Below are 13,717 nucleotides of genomic sequence, written 5' to 3' on the forward strand. Positions count from 1 at the left end.
TTGACAATTGAATTGATTTAATAAAACTTTATTATCACAGGGACATTTGTTGGCTGAGATGAGGCGCCTTGGCTGTGTTTGCAAAAGCTTGTCAATCTTACAGCAGCGTTTTCAACATCTCCGTTCACAAGTGGTGTTCATATCATTCACAATTAAAATGACTATCTTTTATCTGACAACAGAAACTGAAGGATATGTCAATATGCATCCAAGCAGAGTTTTCTGACTGTGCTTTGAAATGTAAGTCTGTATGCCAAACTTTTATAAAGCAATCTATAACGGCAAATGTAGTAAAACAATGGAAAACGTCTTAACTGAATTTCCAATTTGCATTCTTTACAATGGACATGGCATAGGTAAAATACATAATCACAAAACAGCAGTCGGCTTTTTAATAGCTTCAAGGGCTTTACGGAGGAACACTTGCTTTGTCGTGCACTTGAATGTTCTACAGAGAAAGCATACAGTATGTACAGTGTGCTATAAGTATTTGGCTGTATTGAGCTATTCTATTGTTTGAAAAATGGAGGCTGTATCTGAAGGTCAAGGTTGGAAAGGTGGGGGCGTAGTTACAGAGGGAACTGCTTTCATGCAGCCTTAACTACCTAAGAGTGCACCACTCTTTCAAGTGGGCCCCCACATCCACGACTCTTTCTAACTCTCTTTTGTTCCACCATCCTTCAACCCACCTCTGCCCTCTCAACCTCCCCCCCCCCCCCCCCCCCCCCCCCTCCTACACATATACTCGACCCTCACTGCCAACTCCCCGCTTTTCATTCAGAGCATGCCATTCTTCATCTTCTCCGTATAGGTGTGCGAATAAGTGAGAGTCTATGGGCTGTGCGTGAGTAAGTGGGAGTCTGCGGGCTGAAGTGCTGCATGTGGGTCTGCATTCATGGGAAGCAGACGCACACTGATGGCTAATGAAGTTCCTCTGCACCTCATAGCCCTATTAAACCGCTGCCCCCTACCTCTACCCACTTCACCCCCCCACCTCTCGCCTTGTTTCTCCCCCGAGGGAGAGGGTTGGCAGGGAGCGAGCCGGCTGCTATGGCAACAACAAGGAACCCTCCCTCTCCCACAGGTCTCCTTAGCAACTGGTAGCTTGGCATTGCGGTAATGAGTGTGCCCGGTGTGCCAGGCTTTGTGTCATGTTGGCATGTGTGCGCAATGTACTTGTGTGACAGAGGGAGAGAGAGTGTGTGTGCATAGGTGTGTGTGTGTGGAAATGTTTGTGTGGTTGTTTGGTACAGTTTGCCAATTTATGTGAGAGTTAAAATGTGTGATGACAAAGAGATGTGGAGCCACGACTTGGTGCTGCGCCAAGAAAAAATCGTGAAGATTATTTTATTAAAACGTAACAAAAACTGGCACTTGACTGACTCTACTTATCTGTTCTCGGTCTGTGTGTGTGTGTGTGTGTGTGTGTGTGTGTGTATGTGTGTGTTTTGCAGATGTGTGCCTGTTTGTGCATTATTTCTTTCCTTGCCGTGATTGTGGTCATTCTTCTCTGTACTGTGAAAGCGAAACAATTAAAGGGACGATCTGATGAATTTTGCATGGCTGCCTATGAGTTTCCTGCTCTGCTGAAATTAAATTAAACGCTGAGAATGATGTTTATTAAAGTGTGATCAGAAGTGTGCACTGACCTTTAGAATGTGGGAAATGAGATTCTCATTGTTATGAATGAGATTATGTGGAGGCAAAGTGTGAAAAAAGCCTGGGCCTGCATTGATTCCACCGACAGTTTCTTTGCATACAGCAGAGGGAGGTTTCAATATAATCAAATCCACACTGTGCCTGTTGGCTATTAAATGGGCTGATACACAAATATAGACACACAGGCGCTCGCATTAATGCAGGTTGACTTGTGCACGCGTATATCATGCAGATCTTGTAAAAATAGCTGTAAAAGCCTCTCCAGAAACGTGTTGGTCTTTAAGAAAAGCATGGCAGGCCCAGTGGAAAATGTTAGTTTGCTCCCTAGACGAGGTGTGAAGTGCGAGCAGGCGGCCGGCCCCACAGGTGGCCGAGCCCAAACACCTGTTGTGTGAATCCTCAGTGGGAGGCGCGAGCTCTTCCTACCTTGCAGGTCCAAGTAGAAAAACCACACCCTATGCTCACACCCACTCTGAGGCTCCCCCGTTTGGTGCGTGGGTGTCAGACGTGAGGCCCAGATTGTGTCCCCTTTGCGCCCACCGGAAACACTCAGCTGTCCCTGGCATCAGGCGAGCGGATTTTCCGATCCCCTGTCCGGGTCTCAGATGCTCCACTAATCTGTTAGCATCTATTTTTACCCACCAAAGCTGCAGCAGCCCTTCTCTATCCCACACCCTGCCCCCAATGCCAACCCTTCCCTTGGCGCCCGAGTGGGCACGGCTGATGACTCGCCTGCCATTGGATGCAATTAGTGCACAGTCAGGCAGGAATCCCCTACCAACTCCATCACACCCCTCTCCACAGCCACTTCCTGATCTGAGGCTACCAGACACAGTACCACACACTTGCTTTCCATTTTAAACCTTTTTATAAATGGCACTCCAGTGTTGTGGAATAATAGGGTCGAATACAGAGCACCTTTCACAGTGCTTGAATCGCTCTACTGTGCAAACTCGGTCTATTCAAGTACAATCGCAGCCGAGGGAATGCATTTGAATTGTACCTGTTCAGATTCGTCATTGAGATCAAGGGAAAGTTCTGTCCATAATGGGACAGATATTGGGGGGAAATGATTGAGTTAACCTGGTTCACTGAAGCCTTTTTCTGTAATGATTCTTGAAGTAATCATAGCCTGAAGTTTTTGTCTCTCTCCTGTAAATCATATTTATTCAACAAGAAATTAGAAAATGCTGCCATTCATTAAGAGACCCCACAGTTATACACTGAGATACAATTCTTAATCCCAGGTTTATTTCTTCTCCAACAAGAGCTGTAATGTGCCTCGCATGCCAATGCAGTCGTGACCACTGCTGTGGAGGCGATGATGGCATGTGGCAGAGAAGTAACTGTTTCTCACCTCCTAATAAAAGAGACTCCTTTTTAATCTTTTCAATTTGATTGCATTCCAAAAACAGGCCCGTCTGCCCATCTGTCTCTCTTAAAGAAGCCTCCTAAAGGGATTTTAATCATCTGACTCCGGGCTTCTCAGGCAAATGGCTACATCTCTCTTTCTCTCTCTCTCTCTCTCTTACACACATACACACAAACAATTTCCAATTTTCTTTCTTGTACTCACTGTCATAGTCTCACTTGTCTTCTCTCACTCTCTGATACACCATATCGTCTCAGCTCCATTGGGCCATATCTGTGCAGCCATTAGGCCCTACAGTCCCTCTTCAAGTCCCCCTCAGACACACAAAATTCCCCAACCCTGTCCCTATTAATCCACATGGCTCTAAATTCTTTATTTCCCTTCAAAGGGACAACGCGAGCCGTGACATCAATCATGGAAAGCGAATATTTAGCCGGCGCTAATTTCCACCAATAGCCTGGAGACAGGCTTAGCTGACAAAACTCATTCCTGTGCTGAACAAAACTACTTGTGTTGAATCTTCCCCCTCCCCCTAAACCCTCCTGCCTTCTGCACAGGCAAAAACAGCATCACAATAAACACAGTTAGTGCTTCTGTTACTCCCCCTTGATTTAGGCTTATCAAATGAATGTGTACCATAGAGGGATACCCTTTGACAATACATAATGGCTTCATTCTGCTTGAAATGGTTTGGTAATACCAGTCGAGTGTGGCAAACGGCTTTACCCGGTGCCACTACAAGAACAGCTGCTGTGTTCTTAGCTGGGCAAGCGTACCACGCTGCTTCACCCTTGAGGTTGTTTGAATCGGGTGAGTGGTTTCTTTTTGCTGGTTCCCAGACCCCACTCACAGTGCTTTAGTTCGTCACTCAGTTCTGTTTGAATGAGTGCACATTCGCCACAAGATGGATCCTATAAACCATTTGACCTGTTTCATTGCCTCTCTGTGTGTGAGCATGTGTGTGGGTGTGTGAGCGGGAAAACCCCCAGCGTGGGTTCTGATGGGGGGTAATAGGGGGGGATGGGGGGCATTTTGAGAGCACCCCTTTGTGTGGCGTGGATGGGCCTCTTGTGGTACCTCCATATTCCCACCCTTTACCCCCAGGCGCCTCCACCTCCTGCTGCCCCCTAAAGCACATCTACCCCCATGCCAGTCGAGTTACCCAAGATGAGCCATTGGGCCCAACATACGAACCCCTGCCCCCATACTCAAATACTCCCAATGATAATGCCTGACTGACATGAGAGGCAACAGAGGGACACATTGGGCAACTAGCCAATATGCACAAGTGGGCACAGTCACTCAACTGACAAGCCAATGGCAGTTAAAGATTGTTGAGTGAAAGGTGGGCATATCGAGCACCCATATTGGCCTCTATAATAGAGCTGGATTGTGAAGGCAGACAGACTTTGATGTGTGCTAAGCCTCAGCAGTGATAGCCATTAAACTCCATTGATTACCAACATTAAAGGGGCCTCACCAGTCCCTGAATCACACTGAGTTTGCATGAGAGAAGGGAGGGAAAACAGGAGAACAATTGATTGGTATTATAAGACTTCCAAGAGCCATATAAATGGTTCTTCAAGAGATTATTATGGATGAATGTGATCATCCACAAAAATTGGGCAATAATCTGTTCGACCAAATTCACACAAGAAGTTCCTTTCTGATTCTGTCTCCTTTCTTAAGCAATAAAAAAACCCTCTTTCTACCAAGTCCACCTGTTGGACAAAAAGTGTCAACATGTCAGATTTGTGCAGAGAGGGCCGTCCTGTGGCTTGTTGTCTAAATATCTAAATCAGCTATCAGGATTTGAAGGTCTTAATGAGAGTTGAACCCAAGCTGATTGTTTTTCCTGCATCTAATAGAAGCTCATTCACCTTAATTGGCTTGATTTGTCCATAAACTCTTCCCCTTATCCTCTTTTAACTTTATGTCCAGGTTAACCCCTTTCCGCCTGATTGAGTTGTGTTTAGAGACTTAGAAGGAGGGTAAATATCCCTGATAACAACACAAAGAAGTCAAACCTCTACTTATGAATCTGTCTGTTCTCCTCAGTATTATGGGACCATGCAATGCATCTCTCTGCATAAGCCCAGCCACCGGTTCATTCATTATTTAGAACCCTCTCCACTAGGCCCATTGTATTAAAGGGGTATGATTTGAATAGGAAGCAGCTTCCTGGACCCAGGCGTGTGATGTGTGTGTTCCTCTCTGTCATTGTATGTTTCTGTGGGCTTCATCCGTCTGCCTCAGCAAGCCAGGGGGCTGAAAGTGAATTTCCATTTTATGAATATTTAATACATAATAAAGTTTTCAATTTTATTCTATTCAACCCGCAGGGGTAGAAATGTGACAAAGCCAACCCTCAAGGACAGAACACAGGGTAAAGGTAGTTGATTCGATGGAGGCATCAAAATTGCAGTTAGTTATCAGATGACAAAAATCTACTAAAATGCGCACACACTAACATCAGGAATGGCTTAACACTACTTCCATTAGGGGTTTATAGCGACCCTATTTCCCACATCTTAAACTTCCCTTATGCTGTACATCTATTGGATCATAGCCTGCCCGCTGTGTCCCTGGTGACCTGGCATGGCTCTGTGAGAGACACCCAGCTGGGAGTGCCCCTGAATCAATTTGGGATTAGCCCAGGATTGTCTGGGATTACTCGGGGATGGAGGGGGATTAGCGGCGACTGCTTGTTTCGGGGGCGTGAGGGCCATAGGCTGGCCAAATTGCCCCTGACTCAGACTCATGGAACAGGAGGCGGACAGAACCACACCCACAGTTGAACCACCTGCAACCTGAGCTATTATTAGATCGTAAAACACACAAACAGGATGACAAAGAATAACATGTGGTGGAAAACTACACAACAGGAAGCCAGCATCTAATGATGACGATGATGATGATGATGATGATGCCGTGGCTGGCCACAGTCCGAAATCTCTCAAATCTCTGTGGCAGGTGGATTCATCAGCTAAAGAGGGTTTGGGATGATGACAAATCCCTCCAAGTTCAATGGGGCTGCTCTTCCCTCATACGGGGATAAATTGCGATTTGAATCAGACAGGTCACACAGAGTGGCAGCATGAAGTGGTTCAGCCCTCTGAAAGATGCCCCATTTACGACCGGCATGAAAGCTTACATATGTTTTAATTCAGGCATGTACGCGACTTGATGGGGATGATTTGGAGTGGTATGATGGGTGGATGATCCAGCCGGGGTGAGACGGGGAGTTGGCGCGGCACGTAGAGAAGCCGTCAGAAGCGGGGAGCGGGCATCCCCTGCGGACCTGCACTGCCGAGATGAAAGGCTGTTTAGTGTTGGAGCAGCAGCATCAAACAACCGCCTCCTCTTGCATCCTTTTCCCCCATCCCCCACTCTCCCTCCATCTCTCCCTCTCTTGACTCGCAACACAATATGATATAGTTCTGCAGTTGCACGTTTACCCGGTTGCCATGGCTACCCAATGCCGGAGGTGTCACAGCGAGATAACCCAAGGAGGCATTCACAGATCACCTGAATTCAGTGCGCCTCCCATTTATGTGTTCTCTGCCGCAATTTGATTTATTTGTTTCCCTGCCGTGCAATTCAGTGTGAATACAAATAATCCGCAACATAATGGAGATGGTAGAAGTACCCCTCAATCTGAAACAATCTTTTGTCCCAGTATATTCCCGAACCATGGGAGGTGCTTTTGATTTGATATTTTTTCCTGAGCGTCAACATGCCTCACGCACAACAAAGAGCAGAATTGCAACGACAGACTCTGTTGCACACCGGGAAATGTAAGCATTCAGCACCCTTGAGATAAATGATAGTAAAATGATACTAAAAAGACACTATATCCTACGAATTACTGAGTCGGTGACTGTACAATGCCAGTGTAGAAGATAATGGGAAAATAATTGATGACACACTGTATAATTGAAGGCACAGAGATTGAAAGCAGAAGTGGAAAATGACTGTTGTGTGCAAAGAGGTGTGTGAAATAAGAAAAATAGAAAATATGTAGTACTCAAAGGAGAAAAGAAGATCATGATAAAGACAGAACAAGGGAGATGGGGAGTGAAGGTAGCTGTCGGAAGGTGGGATACATCCATTAGCCTTCCTTGCTCCTGGCTCATTCTTCCAATACATCCCCCCCCATTCAACCTATGAGAGCAAAAGAGACAGGGCTGGCACTAAGCCAGACTGGCACCGACTTCAAACATACAGTACGCCCAACCACAGCAGCTTACATCAGCCCGGCTGAAAGGAGAAGTAGAGGAGGACAGATGGATTGATGGAAATGAAAGTGGGAGGATTGACGTACATAGGGAGAGTGTCTCATAACCGAGTCTCAGGTCGCTTCAGGTTGGTTGAGGTTGACAGGGTCGCGCTATGTGCCAGCTGCAGCTTTCCTTCATACATGTTTGTATTTTTAAACGCACACCCAATTTCCTGACTCCAGTTGACACTGATTGCAAGGAGGGCTGTGCATATACGTCTGAGTGTTTTGTATATTTAATAATAGACGTTGAAGAGACCCGATATTTTGGCACATTTCCCTATGACTGAGCATGTATATAGACTGAATGATTTACAAGTATGTTTGTGTGCATTATTGATTTTAACGTTTGATGTCAAGAAATCCTATATTCCTCTGGAACATTTTATATGAATCTTATGCTAATGTGCTCATATGAAGTGCTTATCTCCGAAAAGTGCTTTATGTACAAATGATAAGTGATGTGTATTTAATTTGATCCCTCCCTCACTGTGTGTGTCTCTCTTATCTCTCTGCAGAACTCCATCCGACACAACCTATCCCTCCACACACGTTTTATCAGGGTACAGAATGAGGGAACAGGGAAGAGTTCTTGGTGGATGCTGAACCCAGATGGAGGGAAGATGGGCAAGTCTCCCCGCCGGCGAGCGGTCTCCATGGACAACAGCACCAAATACCTAAAAAGCAAAGGCCGCGTCCGGGGCAAAAGGGTTGGCCGGCCTGGGATAGGAGCAGGGTCTGTTGTGGTTGGGCTTCAGGGCTCCCCCGACCATGGCAGCCCACCACATAAAGGCCTCCCAGCAACTGGGGGTTCATGTGGGACAGACGGAGAGTTTGATGCTTGGACGGACCTCCATTCCAGGGCGAGTTCGTCAGCGTCCACACTGAGCGGCCGTCTGTCACCCATCCTCGCAGAAGGAGAGCCAGAGGAGCCAGAGGAGAGTGGCCTGTCCTGTTCCACCTCCCCCCACCTCTACCCCTCTCCGACCAGTACCCACTCTCCATCCAGGGGGGCCGGTAATCTCTGTCCTCCACTCGAGCAGCTGCCCCAGCTAGCTAACCTGACAGGTGCCATCAGCCTGGATGAGCAACTGATGGAGGATAGTTATCATCATCATCACCCATCGCAACATCAGCAGCATTCAGCTGTTGGCAGGCATAAGCACCAAACCCCCGTCTACCACTACAGCTCGGGGGTGAAGGCTCAGAGCCCCTATGGGGCCGGCGTCTATGGTGCAACAAGCATGGGGATGCTACGCCACCACTCACCCATGCAGACCATTCAGGAGAACAAGCCGGCAAGTTTCTCTGGAACCATGCGGGCTTACTCCAGCACCAACGCCCTGCAGAGCCTGCTAACAGGGGTTCCAGCTAGGCAGCAGTACTGTTCTAAGGACATGATGCTGGGACAGGAGCGGGAAAGCCATCCTATGATGGGTCAAACGAGTAATGGAGTAGGCTCCAACCATCACAGCCACCTCCCTGGCCTCCACAATGGCCACAGCCACAATGGACCTCTTAGTCACAGCTCGGCTCATAGCCATAACAGAACTCACAGCCATACGAGTAGTCATAACCACAACAATGTCACTAACCACAACCACAACTCACCTCACAGCCTCGCTCACAACGGTCACAACCTCAACCAGAGCCATAACCACACACCGCCCCGGGCTGTGGCCCTCACCCCCCGCGGAAACAGCAATCAGCTGCAGACCTACAACCACAAAGCTCCCTTCTTGTACAGCCCCCCTTCACATGCCCACCTCCCGGCCTCCACCACCCTCCCCCCAAACCCAGCAGGTATGATCGGCTTGCCCCAGGACTCCTGCCACGTGGCCGCCGCCCCACACCCCCGTCACAACCATTACCCAGACCCACAACACCAAGGCATGACTAACGGACCATACCATCATGGCCAGGGGATTGGTAATGGTTGTGTTGGTAGCAACTACCTTGGCTATCACCAACCTCTCCCCCACGAGAGACTACCGGCGGACCTGGACATTGACATGTTCCACGGCAGCTTGGACTGCGATGTGGATTCCATCCTCCTCCATGACATTATGGACTCTGCGGAGGAGATGGACTTTAACTTTGACTGCTCCCTTGCCCAGGGGGTGGGCATCGGCATGGGTATGGGCATGGGTGTGACCATGGGCATGGGGATGGGGATGAGCGGTCTGACGGGTCCACAACAAGCCCATAGCAACCAGAGCTGGGTGCCTGGCTGAAGTCTATGACAACACTTCCTTAACCCTAAATGAACTACCCATGAAGCACTGTGCTCAACTGTGACATTCCTGACTTGACACAGCGACTATAGGACCAACACTTCCCCCTCTTTGTTGTCTTGACAATTCTTCTGTCACCCTACCCTCTTTTGATTTCCCTCCGCCCCCCCCCCCCCTAGAGATCTAGCTCATGTCACGTTAGGTTTTTCTTCAGCTATACTGTGATGACAATCTCTCAGCTGTGCTTGCCCGACATCGCTTCTCATCTACCATGAGAACTGAACTCTCAATGCACTTTATTGCAAGTGGGTCACATCTACCAGTGCAACGCGTTCTCAGAGCAGCGCAGGCAGAGCTTGACATGCTTTGTAAGGTGGCTGCAGCGTTTGACGGCAACAAATGAGGAAATCACAAGCTCCACAAGTTTATAAAGTGACACGTCTTGGCATTGAATTAAAATTGGACTCATTTTCAGAGGTGGTGAGGACAATCTTTTTTTTTTTGCCAAATGTCCTTAGTGTCTTTTTGATCTTTTTTCAAAACCTTAGACGTTTCCTCTTCTTCATCAGAATCAGAATTCCTTTATTAGTCCCACAGAGGGGAAATTGACATTGTTACAGCAAAGAGACAATAATGATAGACAAAATAAAATCAGTATTTAATAGTGGCATACATACTAAACATTTAAAATCAAATAATAATTACACATTCCAAGTATATAAATGTAAGTAGCAGCATTATAAAAAATTAAGTGAAACAAGTATCAAGTTTACAAGTATAACAATCCCTCACTGTACCACATTTATAAAAACAATTATTACAATATATTGTACACCATATTTAAAAAGAAATCAGATCTAGAACAAGTTTACCATTAATATGCTAATGACATTCACATCCTCAACAGATCAGCGCTGTTATATACGGCTACTTACATTTAGTCCTTGGCGCTTTGACTTTATCTTGGATGTAACATTTTGTCAATGCCCTTTTGCCTTTCGGTTAGAGAATATTGTCACTACATCGTTAAATGGATTCCATCATTACCGGCTAGCATGCAATTTGGTGAATTAAAAATGTTGTATCACCTTGTCTCACCTGGGCTTCTCGCGCCAGTTTCTCTCTCTCCCCCCGCCTGCCAGTGGAGACAAAGTGACCATTCCTCACACCAAGCCATTAATGTGGCTTGATTGAAATTCAGCATCTTGCTTTTAATCTCCAAAGTGATGCGGCAGCGATGCGTCATTATTGAGAATCTAACGCGTTGTCCTCCCATCTCTCACCCCGGCCGCTCAGGCAGCCGCTCGCCTCTTCGACTTAACGTGCCAAGAAAGCGAGACAAAACTGTGATTAACGCCGAGTCACTCTGCCTGCTGTCCTGCTCTGAGAGGGGCCAATGTCACTGTCCACTTGCCTGCTCATAGAGGGTACAAAAGGGAAAAAATGGGAAACTGTTGTTGCAGTGGAATCAATCATTAGCCTCGGTTTCCATACTCTTTGGGCGTGTGTGTCTGAAAACAGGTAGTGTATTCGTATTGTAAATCATCTCCAATCTCTGTGTTCTGTATCCCCCTTGTTCCCATGTTTCCACTGCTTATACCCTGAGCTTCAAATAGGTGCAAAGGGAGAGACTTAAGGAGAAAACAATCAGCCAATCTAAGTGGCATGAGTCTGCGTCAAGCCATCCACATCCACTTTTTGTGTGTTTATTCTGTTGTCTTGTAGTTGTTGTTGTATTGTTGAATTTCTAAGGACCAACAAGGACCGCGCTTAAAGATCCATAGTGTAAGGACGGGATTCAACGGTGAGATGTTGTCGATAGTGCAGGATGACCTTCCTACGCTCTGATACCGTGCACCCCCTCCCACACGCGCTCTCCTCAATTGTCTCTGTTTGTGAGTGGGGGAGTCTCAAGCTTGTTTCTCACTGGCCTTGAAAGAGATAGAGAAAAAAAGACCCCTATTCTCTACAGTTCCCTTAAGGAGACTCTCTGCGCTTGGTTTGCACCAAGTACGGCACACAAAGAGAAAGATGGGGGGGTAAGGGCTGGGCGAGGGTTATTGTTACAGCCAAAGGTCAAGCACGGCGCAGACTTTCAGACCCATTATTGAGATAAATCCCTTTATTTCAGGGCTTTTAGTCACGCTGGTTCCAGCTAATCTCTGTGTGGAAAATGTGTGGAATTTTCTAAGCAAATGGGCCACACAAAGCAGTTATGTTAACCTATGCTACAGACCTTTAGCGAAGCCCTACTATTGGAAAGAGAGCTATATATGATGTCTAATTTTCCTATATTTATTTATGAAAAAGATTGGTCTTTGTCACTCCTAAATGTGGTAGTTGTTTGAGTCAACTCCTTTTTCCTTTCTTTTATTTCTCTGTTTTTTAAAGATGTCACTCTCCCTTTGCCCCTTTTACTGACTTTTATTTTGTACAAAATCTATATATTAAGAATATTGTATAATAGTTTTTAAAAATCTCAAAATAATATCAGTTTTGTTGTCTATTTCTTTTTTAAGAGAATGTATCTCATCATCTGGTGACTGTTAAATAAATGAAATTAAAAGAAAACCTCTGTCTTTACAATTTTGTGAATCTGATCATGAATTTGTTTTTGTTCATGAGAGAAGAAAAACCCTGTATGACCTTTTCCTTACAATTCAGATTTGAGTGGATTCTCCTGAGCTGCTTGTGCTTGTCAGGTGAAATGTCTCTCATGTGCATGTATACAACCGCTGACAAGATGAATGAATGTGTGTTGCTTGGTAATTTATTTCTTCATTGTGTATTTTGTCTCGTTTTTGAAAAATAACTCCTTTAATAACTCCCAACCTCTCTTGGCATTCGTGTTTGAGCAGGACACCAAGTAGCTGCGTGGGAGGCAGAAAGAGTGGGATGTATGAATGAAAAAATAAATAATAAAAAATAACTTCACATATGTCGGGAAGCATCACTTGTGCTAGAGACTACATGAAAAAGCCATAGAGAAAAGGGTGATTTTTCTTTTCTGTGTGAGAGAGAGTTCCAGACAGACAGACAGAGTTGGCAGGATTGGACTAATGTGTGTGTATGTGTCTGTGTGTGTGTCATAAGGCTTGTTATGGCCCATGAAGCGGTATAGGTTGGCCACAGCTGTCCCGGTCCCATTGGAGGCGTTTTCGCAGGAGGTGTGTGCAGCGCCATACTGCCAGGCCCCATGGGAGCCTCTGCTACACTCACACGGACATTTGCACACACACACACACACACCAACCAGACATGCCCCTTCACACACATACAGTTGAAAATAACACAAATTCACACTTTTCACAAAGAAGCACTAAGCGCAGTTATGAACCCATACGCACCAACTCTCCAACAGACATTTCTCACTTAGATGTACAGTTTTAATTGACTCCACTTGGCAAAGTTTCTCTGCAGGGAGAGGAGTGAGAAGCTGAAGGAAATATAAAGGTGTGGAGACAGGAAGCCAGGGGGCATATATATCAAGCTTAAGATGCCTGAATAAAAGAAACAAATGAAAACGTTTTTGAGAAAGCAGGTTAAAGGGGTCTGGTAAGCTCTACCATGGTCCAGTAACTTTATAAGATGTTTCATAATTTCCCAATTAGACCAAACGGAGTGTGATTGAGTGTAAGTGAGACGGAGATCCTGGCATACGGCCAAAGTCTCACTCTCCTGCTTTGCCTCTCCTGAGAGAGATAGAGGCTGATGTAGACAGGAAGGCAGGCCTGTCCAGGTGCTGTGCCTCGGGGAGGGTCTGCTCTTCTGTTCCTCATTATCAGAGAGAGAGAGAGAGGGAGAGAAGCCGTGTTACAGTGTCATTATTCATCCACTCAAGCATCTGGGAGCAGGTCCTTCCTTACTTGGCCCAGTAATATTGTTGTAGAGCCCGCCCTTGGAGCTAAACGCTGGCTGGGGACACTGCTAACTGCTAACAGACAGACCCACCCAGGCAAGGCTCCAGGGTACTAATGTCCTTCAGTGCTTGTGAGGATTCAGCACTTCTCTCTTTCTGCCCGTGCTGCAGAGTGGAAAACTGCTACATCTCCAAAGTTCAACTGTTCATAGAAATTATTAATTCACCAATATGGGATGGTGGAGTCGTAATGCCTCCAGAATTACACTTTAAAACTACTGTGACAGGTGCAAACGAGCTACGGCCCTAGTAGT

At 46.3% G+C, this 13,717-nt stretch overlaps 1 protein-coding gene across 1 annotated transcript in view; it reads left to right on the forward strand.

The window, feature by feature from the left end:
• The window catches only part of LOC117474466 (forkhead box protein O3-like), a 29,176-nt gene extending 17,094 nt beyond the window's left edge, over positions 1–12,082 (forward strand). Inside the window, exon 2 of the mRNA XM_034120267.1 lies at positions 7,829–12,082. Within this exon, the coding sequence (XP_033976158.1) occupies positions 7,829–9,544 (1,716 nt within the window). The 3' untranslated portion in view covers positions 9,545–12,082. The remainder of the gene's footprint in view (positions 1–7,828) is intronic.
• Positions 12,083–13,717: the final 1,635 nt, after the last annotated feature.

Source organism: Trematomus bernacchii, unplaced genomic scaffold (assembly GCF_902827165.1).
Source record: "Trematomus bernacchii unplaced genomic scaffold, fTreBer1.1, whole genome shotgun sequence".
Classification (NCBI taxonomy): Eukaryota; Metazoa; Chordata; class Actinopteri; order Perciformes; family Nototheniidae; genus Trematomus; species Trematomus bernacchii.